This window comes from Elephantulus edwardii, unplaced genomic scaffold, assembly GCF_000299155.1.
Source record: "Elephantulus edwardii isolate Elephantulus edwardi_28Jun2011 unplaced genomic scaffold, EleEdw1.0 scaffold00006, whole genome shotgun sequence".
NCBI lineage: Eukaryota > Metazoa > Chordata > Mammalia > Macroscelidea > Macroscelididae > Elephantulus > Elephantulus edwardii.
In genome coordinates this window covers 20,680,755-20,701,318 of record NW_006399756.1, presented here as the reverse complement: position 1 = coordinate 20,701,318, position 20,564 = coordinate 20,680,755, and the positions used below count along the sequence as shown (strand labels likewise).

General features: G+C 42.7%; 1 protein-coding gene across 1 annotated transcript; it reads left to right on the top strand.

Moving 5' to 3' along the window:
* The first annotated feature begins 2,416 nt into the window (after positions 1 to 2,416).
* Positions 2,417 to 3,449, top strand: LOC102867070 (60S ribosomal protein L7a-like). The gene is made up of 2 exons (XM_006880170.1): positions 2,417 to 2,488; positions 2,967 to 3,449. Exons 1-2 carry the CDS (start codon positions 2,417 to 2,419, stop codon positions 3,447 to 3,449), a joined length of 555 nt encoding a protein of 184 aa, XP_006880232.1.
* The last annotated feature ends 17,115 nt before the right edge of the window (positions 3,450 to 20,564 follow it).

Below are 20,564 nucleotides of genomic sequence, written 5' to 3'. Positions count from 1 at the left end.
GCCCAATGTTTGAGAAATGAAGCTTCACCATCTTTGCCTCCAAGGAGTACTCTGGCTGTACCTTCTCCAAGACGTATCTGTTTGTTCATTTGGTAACCCATGAGAAATTCAGTGCTCTTCTCCAGTACCACAATTCAAAAGCATCATTGCATCTGTTAGCCTTACCCATTGTCCAGCTCTTAGATGGATTATCTAAGCTCTTAGATGAAGTAATCACTTAGCAAGTGATTGAAAAGACTATGGTTTGAATCAAGCATACCTAAGTCCTCAAACTGAAGTGGTTGCTCTTTCATAATTTTGAAGAGGTCCCTGACCACAGATTTTCGCAGTGCAGTATGTCTCCTATCACCTGATTGCTGATACCAAGGGTGTTGGTTGTGAATCCAAGTAAGATCAAGTAACACTGCCAATGTAATCAGTGCTACATGATTCTTGAAAATGGGTGAGATGGAAAATTTGATGGTATGTATTTTTTTAAATTTAAATTTAGTATTAATTTCAGTAAAAATTTACAGAGACTTTGGATTTCCATTCATTCATTGTTGCACTTTTCGCCCCTCCCAATCCTCCCCCTAGTACACTACCCTCTTGGAAAAGTAAAAGAGAAATTCTTTCATTGCTTTACAAACCCTCCCCCAGATCCACTCCACCATGTAGCCTTCACTCTAGACTCCTGTCATGACAAAAATACTTAATCACATATCCCTTTTAAACAGTTTTCTCCCTCATTTGTTTCAATGCAGTATACATTATTGAACCCGTCTTTCTCAGTCTCTCCCCAACCCCAAGGTTAGTCCTGTTTTACAGCAGTGGCACCATGCAGTATTTGTCCTTTTGTGACTGAGATACTTAACTCAGCATAATGTCCTCCAGAGTCACCCATTTTGAATACTGTTGTTGTTGTTAAGTGCCGTCGAGTCACAGGCGACTCATAGCGACCCTATGAAGGAGGAGTCCTCAACGATTGGGTGTCTCTCATCATCTCTCCAGGTTCATAGGGTTTCTGGAGGCAAGCTATTATGGAAGTGGATGCCACTCCTCCTTCCAAGCTTGTTTTAATCAGGGAGCTCCACCCCACCCTCTGTCCGCATTGGGTAACCAGCCATTAACACATTTGTCACATCAGTGTCACAGTGTTCAGCCTCACAGCAACCACAAGTTACCGCTGTACGGCAACTTGTACACCAGGGCTATGCGACCTAGAGGAATGTTTTTGCATGAGTTCCTTGTTTTTCAATGCAGTGTAGTATTCCATTGTATGAATATACCACAGCTTCTCTATCCATTCGTTTGTTGATGGGCATTTAGGTTGTTTCCAACTCCTTGCTATTGTGAACAAAGCCGCAATAAACATGGGTGTGCATTGATGTTATATATATTTTTTAACTGGGGGAAGAAGATATATTTTTAAAGGTAATGAACAATGCAAGAATTCCTAATAGATGAATCAAGACAGGATTTGGATTGTTAGGACCAATAATGCACCTCATTGTTTTCCACCCAGTTTGGACACCTGCCTAGCTCAAAGGCTGAGGCCTTGAGGGGGCATTTTAAACTAGAAGAGACAGAAATCTTGTCAAATTGCCACAGAAAGTGCTTCATTGATACTTCCAGGTTTACTGTCCAATAAAAAGGACACAATGAAACTCACCCCCCACGTACACTTTATCCCATCTCCAGTGAACACCCTAAGATGATAAACTATGGTACCTAAATTTGAAATATTGACTTATTTGTAGTAGCGAATCAAATCTTCCACATTCACTTATAAAGTTTACAGAAAAACATGTTGCCAGATTGGGGGGAGAGCGCTAAAAAAATAGGCCCTTGAATCATCTGTACATTTGTCATTCTGGATTTTTCCAGAATAACCCAACCCAGCCCGCTTCTGTCAAGTTCATTCCAACTCACAGTGACCTTCTGCTGGGTTTGCAAAGCTGTAAACGTTAACTAGAGCAGACTGCCTCATCATTTCCCGAAGGAGCGGTTAGTGGGTTAGAACCCCAGTTAGCAGCTAACATCTAACCTACCACACCCTCCGGGCTCATTAGGGGCTTTTCCAGAAACCAGGAGAAAATGAGCACTTGAGCAAACCACCCAGCTAGTGAAGCCTTGTATGTATATTTGTGGTGTTGTTGTTGTGTACCATCAAATCGGAACTAACCCGTAGCTGACCCTCCAGCAGCTTTCCGCAGGCAGTTTAATCACATGAGAGGGGACTGCTCATCTTTCTCTCACGGAGCAACTTCTGGATTTGAACTGCCTGCTTTCGGAATTGCAAACAAGCTATTTCTAATTGGGGAAGAGAGAACAGCAGACTAAGAACTGGGTAAACATGTATTAGGGTATCAGATCTTGGGGAACCTCATGCAGGTCCTAGGGACCTTAAAGAGGAGGCGCCCCAAAGGAAGCGTGCATGGGTGGGGTGTGGGATGAGGGTGGGACTTCAACCAAGCCCTCTAATCCCCCAGAGCCTGCCAGGCTGGAAGTAACTGCGAAAAGTCACGTAGTTTCATTTCATGCTTCGGAAGAACCACCCCCGAACTAGCCCAGAATTACCTGTTTTTTATAGAAAAGCAGGGGAGGGAGGTGACAATTTCAAAGATCCCAGGACTTGCTATGGGCAGGCCCCATGCTGGGTACTTTGCATATGTTCTCTCATTGTAAAGTCTTCAAGAAGCCTGCGAGATGGGTCCTGTTTCAGAAGCAAGAAAACTGAGAGTTCTGCCTTCTGCCCGAGGTTACACAACAACAGTCACGACACCCGACTCACACTGGACTCCAACGCTGTACTCATTTTGGGAAACTGCATTGTTTGGTGTGGTGGTTTGTTTTTTTTTTTTTTAAAAAAAAAAAGGAAATCCAGAAACTTCCTAATCATGTATCTCCTTGTCTACACCCTTAAATATAGGTACAAAATCTATCAGTTCTTTAGAGTAGGATTTCTAGTGGTCTCATTATAAAAGTTCTCCAGAGACAAGAAGGAGAAGAAGCAGAGGCTGCTGGCCCAGGCTGAGAAGGCTGCTGGCAAAGGAAACACCCCCACCAAGAGACTCCCTGTCCTCTGTGCCGGGGTGAATACAGTCATCACCCTCGTGGAGAACAAGAAGGTCCAACTGGTGGTGAATGCACATGACGTGGACCCCATAGACCCGGTGGTCTTCCTGCCGACCTTGTGTCGTAAGATGTGTGTTCCCTACTGCATCATCAAGGGCAAGGCCAGGCTGGGCCGGCTTGTCCATCGGAAGACCAGCACCGCTGTTGCCTTCACTCAGGTGAACCCAGAAGGTAAAGATGCTCAGGCGAAGCTGGTAGAAGCCAATTACAACGACAGATATGATGAGATCTCCTGCCACTGGGGAGTCAACGTCCTGGGGCCCAAGTCAGTGGCCTGCATCGCCAAGCCGGAGAAGGCCAAGGCCAAAGAACTCGCCACCAAACTGGGCTGATGTACACTGACTTCTCTGTACATAAAAATAAACTTACTCTGCCGTTAAAAAAAAAAGTCCTCAAAATTTATAAAGCCTTCTCTTCCAGCGTTACTGCACTTAAATCTAGGAAGTGTATTTCAAGTGGGTGGTGAATAAGCTGTTGTGTCCACAGATGATGTCAATCAGAGCAGTGAAGGACTTAGAGACTATGTCATACAAACAAGTATTAGGAGAAGTGGTGATGTTTGTCCTAGAGAGAAGATCCTACAAGATAGCTAAAAGAGAGAGTAGAGGATTGTTGAAGAACTCCAAGACTGCTGACACTGAATAAACTCAAGTTTAAATGCTGGTTCTGCCATATACTGTGAAATGGAGAATGGCTTCATTTCTCTGTCTCAGAATACCTATACACAAAATTAGTTTGGAAGTGGAATCTAGGGTGTGGGTGCAATTTTAAAAAGTAACTGTGATGTGGAATGATTCCTCAAGGAATGGTGGTGTGGTTGTCAAGGTCAGCACCCACTGTAGTGGACTAAGTGGTGCTGGGATTGATAAGCAGAAGGGTTTTTTACTGGAATGGCTGCGCTTAGGAGGATTCAAACCTTCGGACCTTTGCACACATCTCTTCCTCTATATGGAAGGCTCATCACTTCTTATTCAGCCAGTTGATTTGTGAGTTTCCTTTAAATATCATTCACAACTTCCCTTCTTCAGAAAAGTGTCCTCTGATTTCAGGCTTCCTTATTAAATGTCCTCCTGGTCACTATACCCACCTCCAGGGCACTATCACAGTGGACATTAAATAATGATACTTGTGATTGTTAAAAATCAACTTTGTTCAGACATAATACCATATAACAAAATGTTGTTGTTGTTATGTGCCGTCGAGTTGCTTGCAACTCATAGCGACCCTATGTACAACAGCCCTAAACTCCGCTCTGTCCCGTGCCAATCGCACTGTTTCTGACACTCCCATCCCAATTATCCCAGTCACTGAATCAATCCACCTCATAGAGGGCCTTCCTCTCCTGCGCTGTCCCTCCACCCTCCCAAGCATGATGTCCTTCTCCAAGGACCGGTCTCTCCTCACAACATGCCCAAAGTATGTTAGACGGAGCCGCAGAATCCTTGCCTCCAAGGAGCCACCCGGTTTAACCCTTTCCAGGACAAATCTGTTTGTTTTCCATGGTATTCTCAATACTCTTCTCCAGCACCACAGCTCAAAGGCATCAATTCTCCTTCTATCCTCCTTGGTCATTGTCCAACTCTCTGATGCATAACAAGTGATTGTGAAGACCATGGCCTGTATCAGACGCACCTTAGTCTCCAGAGAGACACCATTGCTCTTCAGTACTTTGGAGAGGTCCCTAACAGCAGACTTTCCCATGGCAATGTGCCTTTTAATTTCCTGGCTGCTGGTGCCAAGACTGTTGACTGTGGAGCCAAGCAAACTAAAGCTGTGTACAATCTCAATCTCTTCACCATCCATCCTGATGCTGCCAATTGGTCCAGTGGTGAGAATCTTTGTCTTCTGGACAGTGAGCCTCAATCCATATTGCAGGCTGCAGTCCTTGACACTCTGCGGCAGGCGCTTCAGGTCCTCTTCAGTTTCAGCAAGCAGGGTTGTGTCATCCGCATAACGCAGATTGTTGATAAATCGTCCACCAATCTTGACTCTACACTTCTCCTCATAGAGCCCAGCCTCCCGGATAATCTGTTCTGCATATAGGTTGAAAAGGTATGGAGATAGGATGCATCCCTGGCGTATGCCCTTCCCAATTTTGAACCATGCAGTGTTACCCTGCTCTGTTCTGACTACTGCCTCTTGGTCCAAGTATAGGTTTCGCATTAGCACAATTAAATGTTCTGGGATTCCCATTCTTCTCAGAGTCAGCCACAGTTTGTTATGATCTGCACAGTCAAATGTACACATAACAAAATGTACCCATTTTAAACTTAAATAAGTTTTGACAAATGTGTACTGGTCAGCCTACTTTATGCCCGGGTTCCAACACAGCCACTCTCTTGTAAGTCAGTTCTGATGTACGTTGGATACTTTTCCCCTTTAAGTTTTCATTATTTTTGCCTTTTAATTTTAATATCTTTATAAACTTGATCTTTGACTATCTGCAAGTGAACTTCTGAGAATGATGACATAGGCAAATCACATGCTAAAATATCTTATGTACTACACACACAAAAAAGTCTCAGAAGAGTTTAAATGTGGTTTCATGCAATTCAAGTATGCTGTTAATATACTGCCTCCATGTACTTCCTGTCCATATGTTAACTCATGCAACAACATCACAGTAAAGATACGATTTATTTGCTTCACCTCAGAAGGAAAATCCCACCCCTTTACTCCATTTCTAGTCTTTGACAATTACTGATCTTCTTTCTTCATTTTAATTTTGTTTTTTCTAGGAATTCATATAAATGGGAGCAGCATGCAGGATTTTGACAGGTGCACAACCAGATGTGTACGGATTCTCACATATTCACTCATAAATGTTCAAAGATTAGACTAGTAAAGATAAGAAAATAAGAGTAACAATGAAAATGAAAAAATATTAACTAATGTCAGAACCACTGGGCTGATTGACAGCATTATGATAGATGGTGAAGAGACTGAGATTGTTAGCAGCTTTAGTCTGCTTGGCTCCACAATCAACACTCTTGGTACCCAGGAAAGCAAGAGGGAAATTGCATGAGGAGAGTGGACTGTCAGGGACCTTTCCAGAGTATTGAGGAGCAATGATGTAATACTGGAGACTAAGGTGTGCCTGATCCAGGCCATGGTCTTTGCAATTGCTTGCTATGCAAGAGAGAGCTGGACAATAACTACGCATAATAGAAAGATAATTTATGCCTTTGAGCGGTGGTGCTGGCTAAGAGTATTGAATATACCATGGACTGCTAGAAGAACAAACAAGTTCGTCCTAGAGAGAGTGAGACCAGACTTCTTGAAGACAAAAATTCTGAAGCTTCGTCTGACATACTTTGGGCATGTTGCAAGGAGGGACCAGTCCTTGGAGAGGGACATCAGGCTTAGAAGGGTGGAGGAATAGCACAACAGAGGAAGACCATTGATGAGATGGATTGATTCAGTGACTGGGGTAATGAGGGTATTGTCTCTGACAATAAAGTTGGCACAGAATCAAGCAGGTTTCAGGGCTATTGTACATAGGATTGCTGTGAGTTGCAAGTGACTCGATGAAGCATAAGAACAACGATGACAGAACTAACTTAAACCAGAGTAGTGGTATTGGAACCCTATCATAAGATGGGAACTATCTGGATATATCTGTCAAAATCATTTAACTGAATTTTAAGATGGGTATATTTTGTAAACATATTCGTTATGGTGTTATTCATAATAGCAGAAGACAGAAACAACCTAAGTGTCAATGAATGAAGAATTACAATGAAATTGCCAAACACCATATAATACAGAGGAACCTGAAAGACATGGAGCTGAATGAAATTGGTCAATGACAAAAGGAAAAGTGTTGTATGAGAATATTGCCATTAAAAGTCATGGAAAGGCTTATGCAGAGAAAGCAGCAGTATTGGAAGGTTAGTAGGAGTGGGGAAGGGGGATTCTAGTGGTGTAGGCTGTAGAGAATTGTGCAGCTAACCCAGAGGCCGAGCCTCCCCATTGAGTCAGATTCACCAGTGACTCCACAGGAGAAAGACGGGCAATCTCCTTCAGTGTTTTACAGCCTCGGAAGCCCAATGGCAGAACCAGTGATGAGCTGGTTTTGACCCTAGGTTAACAAGTGACTGAGGAGTGGAAGGGGAAGAGAGAGTGAATCAGTAACTAGAGGGAAGACTTGAGGATACTACACCAGAAGGGAGAAGAAATCACTAACTAAAGGGTTATGAACCTGAGTGAAGAGAAAGAAAATATGAGTGAGAAATAGAAGAGCACAAGATGGTCCAGAGTTAAAAAGGCTACTCTTGCACACAGAGTTTTACTTCTTTTTTTACTTAACATAATGCATATGATTCATCTATATTGTATTAAGAATTCATTTCTTTTTATTGTGGCAATGGCATTTCAAAGGAGGATATTACGCTGAGTGCAATCGGTCAATGACAAAAGGACAAATATGAGAGAAACCACAGCTATAAAAAGCCAAGGAAATATTTACTTGGGGAAAGAAGCATTCTTCGAAGGTTAGTAGTGGAAGGACAGGGAGCTCTGCGGGCTTAGTGGGAAGATACTGTGCTGCCCACGCAAATCCACCAGTAGCTCCATGGGAGGAAGTAGGGCAGTCTTCTCCCATGCAATTTACCGCCTCTGATTACCCACTGGAGGGTCAGCTGTGGGTAGGTTCCACCTCAACATCACACAACAAAAGCACAAAGATAGTGAGCTGTGGTGACGCAGTTACTAGGGAGCTGTGCTGCTAACCTCAAGGCAAAGGCCTCACGCTATGGTTGCACAACTGGTTGCATGAGTCAAACCGTAACACTTTACAAGAAACTGCCAAACTTATTTACAAAGTGGTTCTATTGTTTGCCTTGTCACCAGCAATGAATGAGAAATCCTTGCTCCCTATGTTAGGGGAGACTTAGTATTGCCAGGTTTGTTATTGTTTTCGTTGTATCCATACCCCCAAGAAGATGGACTGACATAGTGACTTCAACAATGGGCTTAAGCAGCTGAGATTGTGATGACAGCATTGAAGTGGGCTGCGTTCCTTTTTTATTGTGCAGAGGGTTGTGATAAGTCGGAGCTGACTCAAAGGCGCATAACAACAACTCTAGAGTGCAGAGGCACTTCGCTGGGTTTTTCAGAGTGCCCCTGGAGGCAAAGATGATGAAGCTTCATCTTTGGGAATGTTGCTAGGAGAGGCTATTCATTGGAGAGGGACATCATGCTTGGGAAGGTGGCGGGACAACGAAGGAGAGGAAGACCCTCAACCAGACGTATAGGCAGTGCCTACAGCAATTGGCTTGAGTGTGTCAGGAAGTGTGAGGATGGCACATGATAGACCGGGGTTCAGATCTATTTTTCATGGCGTCACTTTGAGTTGTCCTTAATTTGATGGCATTTACAATTCCCAACGGTGTTGAGAATTTTTTCATGACATTTTCAGCCATTCATGTATCTTCTTTGTTTAAATCAGTTGTTGAAATAATTCTTTCAATCAACCGGGTTGGTTGGTTGTGTGGGTTTTTTTTTTTTAGTACTATAATTTTTTCAAATGTATTTTATTGTTGTTGAATATATGAGCAGTAAGACATATACCAACTCAGTCCTATCAGCACATACAATGCAGTGAAAATTATTGCATTCTCCCCGTTGCACTACCATTGTCAATCCCCTATTCAGAGCGGTTCCTTACCCTTCAATGTAACTGCACCATCCTGAAGGTACCTATCTAGTCTTTGAAGTTGATATAGTTCTTTTGATTTCTTATAGACAGAGCTTTAAAAAACATAGTGCTCAAGGCAGACCTTTTTTTTTTTGCTAGTTAAGCTAAACTCTTTGGTTTTAAGAAGGCTTCAGGAAATATTTTTGGTATAAGTTCTAAATCAGAACAATAGTTGCAGGGTTTTGTCCAGCATCCAGCTGCTTTTTTTTAGCGATGAACTGTAATAGCCAATACAACACTGTCTTGATTACTACAGTTTTTTGGTAATCCTTGAAGTTGAGAAATTTGAACCTTGTATTTTTAAATTCTGCTTTTAAAAGAATGTTTTAGATATTTAAAATTAAATTTACCATTAGCTTATTGATTTCTGCCAAAAAAATTAAACAAATGTCAGCTAGGATTTTGATAAGGTTTACAGATGGATTGACTCAGTGGCTGGGATGATGGGGTTAGGTGTGTCAGAGGCAATGAAATTGACTCGAGATAGAACAGGATGCACAGCTTTTGTACATGGGGTCACCATGAGCCACAGGTGACTCGATGACACCTAACAACAGACAACATTAAATTGGTAGATCAGTTTGGGAGAATATTGTCATCCGAACAATTTTAAGTCTTTCAGTCCATGACTTGGAATATGTTTCCACTTATTTGTGCCTTTTATTTCTTTCAGTAACGTTTTATAGTTTTCCATATACAAGTCTTAACATTTCTGTTATTAAGTTTACTCCTGAACATTCTTTTTTATACTACTGTAAATGAATTTTCTTAATTTCACTGAATGGATTAGTGGAGTGTTTTAATAAATAAAAAATACTTTATATCGGTTTGCTTGCAAAATTCTTATACATTGTGCTTCATACTACTCCTCATTCACATTGTGTTTCATATAATCATTCCCATTCACTGTTTTATAAAATTAATTGACATTGAACCTTGCCCACCATCGCTCTGTCTTTCCAGATTGCTGCCAGATCTTTCTCATTTCTTTTACTCACCCCTCTCTCTACCTACCAAACTCTGCAACCTCACAATTTCTTGCCCTCTGATTCTCACTCCTCTGCTCCTACCCTCCCTGCCTTGGATCCTCATATATGTTTTACTAGTTATCTATTTTTACAATAATGGTCTATTACAGTATTTGTTCTTATGGGACTAAGTTAGTTCACTTAGCCATAATGCTCTCCAGTCTCTTCCAAGTTATGTAGTATTTTTCAAAATTGTTGCTCTTGAGTGCTGAGTAGTATTCCATTGTGTGAATGAACCACAATTTCTCAGTCCATTCAATTGTGGCTGGACGTTTGGGCTGTTACCATGTTCTTGCAGTAGTGAATAATGCATCTATGAACATTGGTGTAAAAATTTCCATTTGTGTCTCGGTTCTCATTTTCTTGGGGTATATTCCAAGTACCTCAATGTAACAGCACTCTTCTCACCTTTTCTTTATGTTTCTTCTTTGCAGACATACTCATCTCCAGACCCTTCTGGGGCATTTCCTCCCCTATAGGTCATGGAAGGTTGATTGTACTGAGGAATACATTTCTCCTTGGTGGAATGATAATGGGTTTATTTATTTTACTTTGGGTGATTCAATCCTCAAATTGATGGAGACTTACTAAATAGTTCAAAACATAATCTATCTTGGTGAGTATTTCATGTGTACTTCAAAAAAATATGTGTCTTGATGTTTTCAGGTAAAACATTCAGAAGCTTCTATTCAAAGTACTTGATAGTGTTGTTCAAGTCTTCTGCATTTAGGGATTTTTTTTGTCTAGTTTTCTACCAACTACTGAGAAAGAAAATCTCCAACTTGAACTGAGATTTGCCTCTGTCTCCTTGAGATTTCTTCCCTGTGTTCTGAAGCTTTACCATTAGATGGGTCAATGATTATGATTGCAAAGTCTCCTTGATGAATTGGCCCTCTTAGTGCTATCAAATGTGCCCTCATATTTTAATAATATTCCTTGTTCTGTGCTGTGGCTGGTATTAATATTGCTATTACAACTCTCTTTTATCGTTATTTGCATAGTATATTTTCCATTTTACTTTCCCCACCTGTGTCTTTTTATTTAAAGTTGTATTTTTTTATATAAGCATCATATACTAGAGTCTTGGTTTCCTTACCCACTCTATCTAAGCTTTTTTTTTTCCTAACCCCCTCACTTGAATGTCTTCTAATATAATTATTTTAATTATTTTAGTTTGGTTTGCTTACAAAGTTCATATACATTGTGTTTCCCACTATTCTTCTTTCACATTGTATTCCATACAATCATTCCCATGCAGTGTTTTATAAAATTAATCGCCATTGGACTATGCCTACCAATACCCCATCTTTACAGATCCCTGCCTTATCTTTCCATTACCCCCTCCCTCTACCCACCAAATTGTGCAACTTTGTGGTTTGCCCCTGTCCATCTTCACCTCTTTCCTCCCACCCCTTCTCACCTTGGATCCTCATATATGTTTTACCAGTTATCTTTCTATTTTTACAATGTCTTATGCAGTACTTATCCTTATAAGACTGAGTTAGTTCACTCAGCATAATGTTCTCTAGTCTCTCAAGTTATATAATATTTTTTGAAATAGTTGCTTCTGAGTGCTCCATAGTATTCCACTGTGTAAATGTACTACAATTTTAGTCCATTTGTAGTAATATAATTATTGATTCTATTGAATTTAGTCTATCATTTTGCAGTTTGTTTTCTGTGTCCCCTCTACTCCATCTATTCTTTGTATTTTCCCCACATTGTTCCAGTCTTCCTTTGGATAATTGGAGTAATTTATTTTATAGTTGTATATTTCCCACATTATCCATTTATTGGTTATATGTCCTTATTGGTATGGGTTATGGGTTAAGGTAAAAGGACTGAATCAGGTGTTCTGAAAGGCTGCTTCAAGTGTCGGCATCCAGTTAGTGGCCTTGTTGATGTTCTTGCTGCGGCTGCCTTGGGTTCTAACTCATAGCAACCCTGGGCCAACAGAATGAAGCCTGCCCTATGCTGCGCCACCCTCACAATCCCCTCTGTGCCGAAACCCATTGTTTCAGATACTGTGTCAATCTGTTTCATTAAGGGGCTTCTTCCCCTTCTCTGGCCCCTCCTGATAGCATGATATCAAGAGAGACCTTGCTGAGAGAGAGCTAATAATTACCTAACCTGGTCCTCTAAAATCCACTGCCATTGTATTTACTTTAATAATATTTATCAAAACTACAAAGCTTAGCGACTAACTTTAAGCTCATATATCTTCTCTGACTTCCTGTTTATTCTAAAGGTTATCTTTTCAAACTGCCTTTGGGCTTATAAATCTCCTTTGTTTTCATTGCATTTACTAAGTGGAAAAAGAGCAGGTTTCAAAAGTGTGTGCATCTCATTAACAGCAGCAAATGTGTTTGTTTATGCTTCGATGTACACTTATGTTTATACTTATAGAACTGAAAGAAGATATACTACAATGCTAGATATGATTACTTTTTGGAAGGTGAAATGACCAGTAATTTTTTTTATTATGACCAGTAATTTAATTTTTTTTTCTGTATACATTTTTATCCTTAGTAACTTTTTAATAATGAAATTGCATATATTTTCAATACTTAGTGCTTCTAAATGTTAAGCCAGAAAACCAATAAAAAACATCTCCTTTGGAATTAGGAAAAAGATCCATTAGCATAGAATTCGGTTAAGAAATTTAGTCATTAACCAAAATATCAAAGGTACAAACTCATGGGTGACTCTGGAAGAAAGATGAAGCAGTGTACCTCTATAACAGTATTTTTTTTTAATGTGAATTGAGTGAAAGTTTCTAAAGCATATTGATTTTTCCATTCAACTATTTGTACATATTTTATTTTATAACATTAGTATTGTATACCAAAATGTAATCACCTTTTTCTACTTCCTTCCTGTAATTCTCATTCCCATTAACCTTTCTATCCTACCCCTTACTGCCTATTGGGTTTTATTCTGGGGCAAATGTTGCTCCTTTGGCATTAAACGGTATGTAATCCACAAAGATTTACAGGGTTAGGTATTCTGTGGGGAGGTCTATTGTGTCCAGGGTTGCTATGTATTGGAATTGATTTGATGGCAGTGGCTTGATTTTAGTTTGGAACCCAGACTCTCTCTGCTCCTTTACTGTCGTCTCTGAGGGCAGTCTTTTGGTCTTAAATAATAGGACAGTGGGGGGGGAAAAGGTATTGCTTGGTCCTTCTGGAACCTCAGCTTTTAATTATTTCCTACTTCCCTATTAATTCATCCTTTTCTTCATTCACTCTCCAGTTCATTTCTTTCCTTTTGTGGCAACATAGATGGAAAGTACCCCCAACTGGTCTTTGCACTTCTGGCTCTTCCAGTTACTTCCTCTCTCTCAATCTTGAACGATCCCAGCATTCATTCATTCAAATCATGCATAAATTAGAGCAGTAATGGAAAGACTGTGGTCGTTACAGTCGAGGATAACCAAGATGATATGAGGAGCCTTTGGAAAACTGCAAAGAGCGTATCAGTGGGATCTGCTAAGGTGGTTGTAAGCTCTGAAGGGAACTTAATGAAGAGGCAGCTCTCTGTCCTTAAGGAGCTTAGAGTTATTTCAGAGATTCAAGATGTAAAAGCAAAGTGAGGGGGTGGAGGCAGGAAAGGATACAGAGTTAATATCCGGAGACAAGGGGCACTGTGAATCCTGCAGAAGAGGAAGAACAGGAGTCAAGAATTACTACAAGATTTGAGGCAAGAGTGATTTGAGAAAATAGTGGCACCATTAACTGATTTATCAGTTAATCCATTAGTCATTCAGTCCACAGACACATGCATCCAGTTCTGTTGCTGGGGCTGAGGTGCAGCTGTGAGTACCTCCCACCTGCTCTGCTTTGCTTACATTGAAAGGACAGCTAAGAGCAGGAAAACAAACAAGTCTATAAACAAGATCACTGCCCATGGTGCTAAGTGCTATGAGGGAAAAACAACTGGGTGGTGTGTCAGAGGCACTGAGGGAGGTCACACTTGTGTCATTAGCTGAAATCGAAGCCTGGGACTGGTTTGAGGAAAACGATGAATTCTATGTTGGAGCTGCTGAATCAGAGAAGCCAAGATTCCCCTCCTTGTGAGAATATTTTAACTTCCTCTGATCTCCACATCATATCATTCTCTGGATCACCCAACTTTCTTCCACAGAGCACCTGGTAGACTCAAATCACCTACTTCTGAGTTGGCGGTGCAACTCCTTACCACTAAGCCCGCATAGCTCCCTGTTTAACATCACCGTTTGTTGTTAGGGGCTGTTGAGTCAAGTATAACTCATAGCGACCCTGTGAATAGATCTGAACCCTGTCTATCTTGTGCCTTTCTCACAATCTCTGACACATTTGAGCCCATTTTGCCATGCCTCTACCTTCCCAAGCATGGTGTCCCTCTCCAAAAAAAATCCCCTCTCCTAACAACATGCCCAAAGTATGAGAGACAAAGCTTCGCCATTTTTGCCTCCAAGGAGCATCCAGGCTTTACTCTAAGACATTTCTGTTTAGTCTTTTAGCAGTCCATGGGATATTCGGTATTCTTTTCCAATACCACAGTTCAAATGCATCATTTCTTCTGTCATCCTTATTCATTGTTTGGCTCTCAGCAGTGTAGCAAGTGATTGGAAAAACTATGGCCTGAATCAGGTGCACCTTATTTGTCAAACTGACATCGTTGCTCCTCAATACTTGGGAAAGTCTCTAACTGCAGACTTCCCTAGTGCAATATATCTCCTAACCTTCGGACTACTGGTAACAAGTGTATTTGCTATAAATGCAAGTGAGATCAAGTTGTTGACAGTTTGAATCTTTTCCCCAACTATCATGATGTTGCATCATAGTGACACATGAACCTCCACTGAGAGATGATGGTGATTGCAAATGAAGTGTATTGGCTGGGAATTAATCACATGGAAGGCAAGAATTCTACCACTGAACTATCACTGTGCCTTACCTGTCCCTCTCCCCCACTGCTCTTAAGTCAACTCTGACTCATGCTGGTCCTGAGTGTGAACACTGGAGAAAGGTGTGCTTCAGACGAAATGTGCGCTCCGTGGGCTTGCCTCGACTGTAATCTTACTGAAACAAACTACCCCATCTTTCTCCTGTGAAACCACAGGGGAGATTCAAACCCCCAACCTTTCAGTTAATATCTTGAAAGCACATCATTTGACCAACCCATGAACTTGTCATTCCCCTTAGATTATTTCAATATCTTATATGAGCAAGGGTCCACCTCTCCAATGAGGGTGCACACAGTCTCCTTGAGAGAAGGGCCAGCCCCTCTGTAATTTTCTCTCTTTCCTGGATTTGCTCCACATATCTGTGCAGAAACACATTCATAGCTTTACAGATTGACATATTCTTGTAGGAAATGAAGATGGGAAGGCATAATGAAAAGAGTCAAAGACTCTTTCACCCACATTCACATAGCAAGGAGTCAAAAAGAACTAAATGGAGACCAAAATGCTTGTAGAAGCGATAAACAGAAATTAAATTCTGCTTGCTAGATGAATGGATTCCACTTGCCTCTAGGATCTAAAGACAAAGCTCTCTGGCATTTGCATGACTTTAGTGCTGAAATTCCTCCACTCTTTCAATCTATAAGAGAAGGAGCATACTGGTCCCTGGGTCCTGATTCCCGGGTCCTGGAGCAGGTAAGGGCTAGATCCAGTATAACTCACCACCCCCTCTTCTCCAAAGCTGCCTTCCTCAGCTTCCTTTAACCTGAGAGGAAGGTCCTGTTAATGGCTGTGAACTGCAGAAAGATAGAGGGTCACCTGTCTGCTCCCTGCCCTTCCCTCCTTCCCTTTAGTGACATTGAACACTGATGTTCAACTTTGGACTCTTTGAAGCCAGGATGTTGGGCAGTCCCAGAGGTGGAGGGAGGGACACGTGAGTGTCATGAGCGGGTGTTGGAGATGAAAGTCAATACTGTAAACACGCATTCATCAGACCCTCCTGCCACATCTTTCATCTGAGACAATCTAAAAGCCCTGGACAAACGGTAATTAATTTTCACAACAGCTTCCGCGGGAGGATACAGTGCAGCCTGCCAAGGGCCAGAGGGACATTTTCCCAGAATTCCTCCCCAGCCCTTCCTGTTCATTCCCAGTCTCTACCAGCCCCCCAAGGTGACGGTTTCAGACAGATAGAACTCCAAGGTCATGCACTTGCTCACAGGATTTTTGTCCCTAGAAGCCACCAGGGTGGATGGAGATTCCTCACTTGCCTCCTGCCCCCAGCCTTCACCTTGTGCTCCCAGGAGATGACTAAGAGAGAACCAGGGCAGGAGTGGGAGCATTTCCTGCCTCCGCGGTAGGCTGGGGCCAAACAACTAGTTAGTTGACTCAGCAGGAACCACATGGCTCCCAAAATACAACTGCCACTGCCTGCCCCGTCCACCCCGTGCTCGCTTCTTCGCCCTTTGGACACTGTCACCTGCTTTTCCTCCCTCCACCCCCATCCCAGAACCATCTACTCACTGAAGAAAACTTGGAAAAAGATGCAAAGAAATATTTAACCAACTCATAATCTCACCATTCCCACAGAGTCATTGTTGAAAGCCTGTTGTCATTCCTTTCTAAATGTTTTTGGGTTTATGTTAAAGCTAATACATGGGGAGCTCTGGTGGCCGAGTGGTAAGGAGCTGCACTGGCAACCCAAAGGTATTTGGTTCATATCCACCAGCTGCTCAGTGGGAATAAGATGGGCAATCTCCTCCTGTGGGATTTACAGCCTCTGAAAACCCACTGGAGGGTCAGCTATGAGTGGGTTCATATTTGACAGCACATAACAACACGTTTGGGGGAAAGATATAGAATATGGAGCCCTTGGGACACAATGGACTAAACAGCTTCCTGAAAGGTGGCATTCGGAACCTACCCAAAGGCTCTGGAAAAGAGAGAGAAAGTCTGCTCCTCGAAAGACTTGTTGTTGTTGGGTGTTGTTAAGCGGACTCTGACTCATGGCGACCCTCTACGTACAAAACAACAAAACTCCGCCTGCTGCTCCCACACCCTCCCCATTGTTGTCACGCTCCGGAGTCTGAGCACAACTTGTGAAGAGTCAACAACTCAACAACTCAGCTCATTGCTGCCAACTTGGAGCCGCCACACAGCTGGACCTCCCCCCAGCCCCCGCAGGTTTTCAGAGGCTGTAAATCACACGGAAGGAGGGTGCCCGTCATTCTCCCTCAGCCTCTGGTGACTTTGGTCTGGCCTGTAGATTAGGAGACAACCGCCTACGCGCTGGAACCGACGCATAGCCGACCCTCCCTGCATTTTCCGAGGCTGTAAATGGCACAGGAAGCTGGTCATCTGGCTCCTTGGAAGCAGCTGGTGGATTCGCACACCCTGCCTTTCGGTTGGCAGCACAACTCCTTACTCACTAAACCTGGTGGGGCAGTGCCGTTCTGACATGCGAGGTTGCTATGGTGAAAAGAAACTCCCTGGCATATCACAACAATGCATGCGTGTGTCTAAGAAACAGAAGGGCCGTAAAGTGAAATATCACTTGCCCAGGAGAAAATCAGTGTGAAAACTTTCCCGGGTACTCTCCCCAAACCTGTCTATTGCATGTACAAGCGTGCTCTGCACGTGCATTTTGCATGAGTGAGGTCACACTGTGTGAATAAGTTAGTTTTCTCTTTACTTCATATGAATACACAAGCATTTTCAATGTCAATATGAATTATTGTTCAAACAACATTTTTACTGACTGACTAATGTTTTATCTACTTGATTCGCCATTGTTTGCTTAACCTTTAGCTTATTGTTGTGCATTTCAGCTCAACTAAGGGTCAGAGAGTGGCCGCCAAAGCAGGAAGAAGGAAGGGAGTCCGATGAAGTCTTGGGAGAAGGAAATAGTTGTTAGGTGTCATTGAGTCAGCTCCGACTCATGGTGACCTGTGCACAGCAGAACAGAACCTGCCCAAACCTATGTCATCCTCACCACCTTGGCTGTTTAAACCTGTTTTTGCAGCTTGCTACCTCAATCCGTCTCACCGAAGGTCTTCCTCCCCTTCCCTGAACCGCCATTTTTCCGAGCATGAGAACTTAAAAAAAAAATTTTTTTTTATTTTACTTAATTATTTTTTTTGTGTGTGTACCATCAAATTGGATCTACAGGAGGTGATTGTCCTTCCTTCTCCAGCAGAGCATCTGGTGGATTTGAATCGTGTGCCTGAGCATGAGGACTTTTTCCAGGGTTTGGCCACTACTGATAACATCCAAAGCAGATGAGACAAAAATATCACTATCCTTGCTTCTAACAGGAAGAGCGCCTGTACTTCCTCCAAGACAGGTCCGCTTGTCCATCCTGCTACCTGGCCATGGGACAGTCACTCACTATTCTTCACAGACACCACAATTCAAAGGCATCTTATCTTCTTCAGTCTTCTTTATTCATTGTCTGACTTTCATATGCGTGTGAAGCAATGGAAAAAGAGCATGGCTTGGGTCAGGTCCACCATGGTCTTTATATTCCCACCCTTGCTCTTCTGCATGACCATTCCCTTGGTGAGTGAATAGGGCACTACCTTCTAACTGAAAATGAAGAAATTGAAGTTCAGAAAGGTTAAGTGGCAATCTGCAGTGGGTGAGATGGGCAGGATTTGAGTAAGGTCGGTCAGCTGTGAAGCCTGTGGTTGGTCTATTTTGCCAAGGTGTCTTGGCAAAGTCCCAAGATTTACAGTTGACATGGAGGTGGGGGAAATCCTTCATTCATTCAGTCTCTCCTTTGTTCCAACGGCATTTATGTATCAGGAACAGGGCTATAAGGGTGAGAAAGATCCCATTCTTGCCTTGATGGTTGCAGAGGAGTATAAACAAGCATTTGCAACCTGGAGTGGGAGAAGGAAGTGGAAGGCACTACGGGAATGCACAAGAGAGTTTCCTCTTCCGCCACAAAGGTCAAGAAAGACTTCCTGGGGAGGGGTCCCCTGTGCTGAGTCAGTTCTCTGGGAATCAGCCAGGAAATGCCAACTGGGCCTGAGACTCGCCTCTGCTTCCTGTCCTCCCCAGACCTGTGCCCCAGTCCCTGGGAGGCCTGGCTTGGCCTTCTACACTTCCTGCCCTTCCACAATGGCTTCCCAGGCTCCCACAGCACAAGCGTGGGTGGTGGGCTACTAATGCCATCCCCAAAATCTTCTTAAGAAGGTGCTTATGGTCCGTTGCCTAGAAGTTCAGAAGATGTTTCTCACGCTTTGGGGAAAGGATGGGAGCGTCAGAGCATTGGTTTAAGAGCTCAGGCTCAGGACGGGCCGAGGTGGATTGGAGCCCCGCTGCCACCATTTTCTCTGGCATGCTAGAAAAGTTACCAAGATCAGTGAAGGCTTTTGCCACAGAATTAAGCCCTCACGGGCACAAACAAAGGACAGGACTCAATGCAACAGAATCAGCATGGGCTGACTGAGGCCAAGAGGTTGGTCATCTTGCTCCTTGGGAGCAGCTGGTGGATTCGCACATCCTGCCTTTCGGTTGGCAGCACAACTCCTTACTCTCTAATCCTGGTGGGGCAGTGCCGTTCTGACATGTGAGGTTGCTATGGTGAAAAGAAACTCAGTGGCATATCACAACAATGCGTGCGTGTGTCTAAGAAACAGAAGGGCCATAAAGTGAAATGTCACTTGCCTAGGAGAAAACCAGTGTGAAGCTGTAGGAAGTTTAAAACCATCATTTGGCCAGGAAGTATCCAGTCGCTATTCTGATGCCATCTGCAGTGAAATATCACAACAAATGAAGCTTTTAACCGTCAGCACTCAGGGATCTCAGCATCCAGGCGCCAGGCAGGAGCGTCCACCAGGATAAACCTTAGTCACGTGTCTACACCCCTGCCAGGAAGCTGGAGAAGGAAGGATTGGCCCCTGGAAGGAACTTGGTATTGGGAGGTGAGATTCATTCTCCATCCAGGCCAACAGATAAGGGTTACCCTACACCCTAGTCAGATAAGACCTTGGGATCCCGGACAATCAAAGACTCAATGTCCAGAATCTGCTGTCCAGCTCAGAGCTTTGGTTTCCTCATCAAAATAGACATCACTCAGATGCATCACAGTCAAGTAGGAACTGATTCATAGCTGACCCTCTGGTGGGTTCTCAAAGGTTGTAAATCATAGAGGAGATTACCCATTTCTATCCCTTGGAGCAGTGGGTCAGTTCAAACCACTTGCCTTTACGTTGGCAATCCAATCCAATTCCTTACTCTCTAGGCCACCAGAGCTCCGTAAGGCAGACATAGTGAAGGACAATAGAGACACCTCACAGGAGTGCTATGAGAATTTTAAAAGCAAACAAAAGAGCTTGGGATTGTGCCAAACAGTCAGCAAATGCTCATTGTTAATTTATTCTTGTTCTTGCTGTTGTCATTACGGCTATTAGTATCCACTTTCTCTCTTTTAAAAGACTGAAACATTTTACTATCAAAAGAACATATGTGATGATTGGTTGAGAAATACAGAAAAATGGAAAGAAAAAAACACACACCAGTGCTTACCACCCACTGAAAACCACTATCCACATTTTGATGTGTTTCCTGCCAATCTTTTTTCTATATATAGGTTTGGGTTCTTTCAAACATCTGTGATCACCCATGTATACAGTTGTATATCCTTCCTTGTAGTATACATATTTCCTCCTGTGATTAAAGACCCTTTTTTAGGCCTTAGTCTTTTGTGGAGTGGACAGAATCACTCCCAAGTGGTTTTTTTCCCCACTTTGAAGTGGAGAGGAGTAATGCA

Bases quoted from the DNA above. Each gene is read 5' to 3' on its own strand.
- LOC102867070 (XM_006880170.1), top strand. From the start codon at position 2,417: ATGGGTGGGGTGTGGGATGAGGGTGGGACTTCAACCAAGCCCTCTAAT. The intron at 2,489-2,966 runs GTAACTGCGAAA...TCATTATAAAAG, and splicing joins CAGAGCCTGCCAGGCTGGAA to TTCTCCAGAGACAAGAAGGA.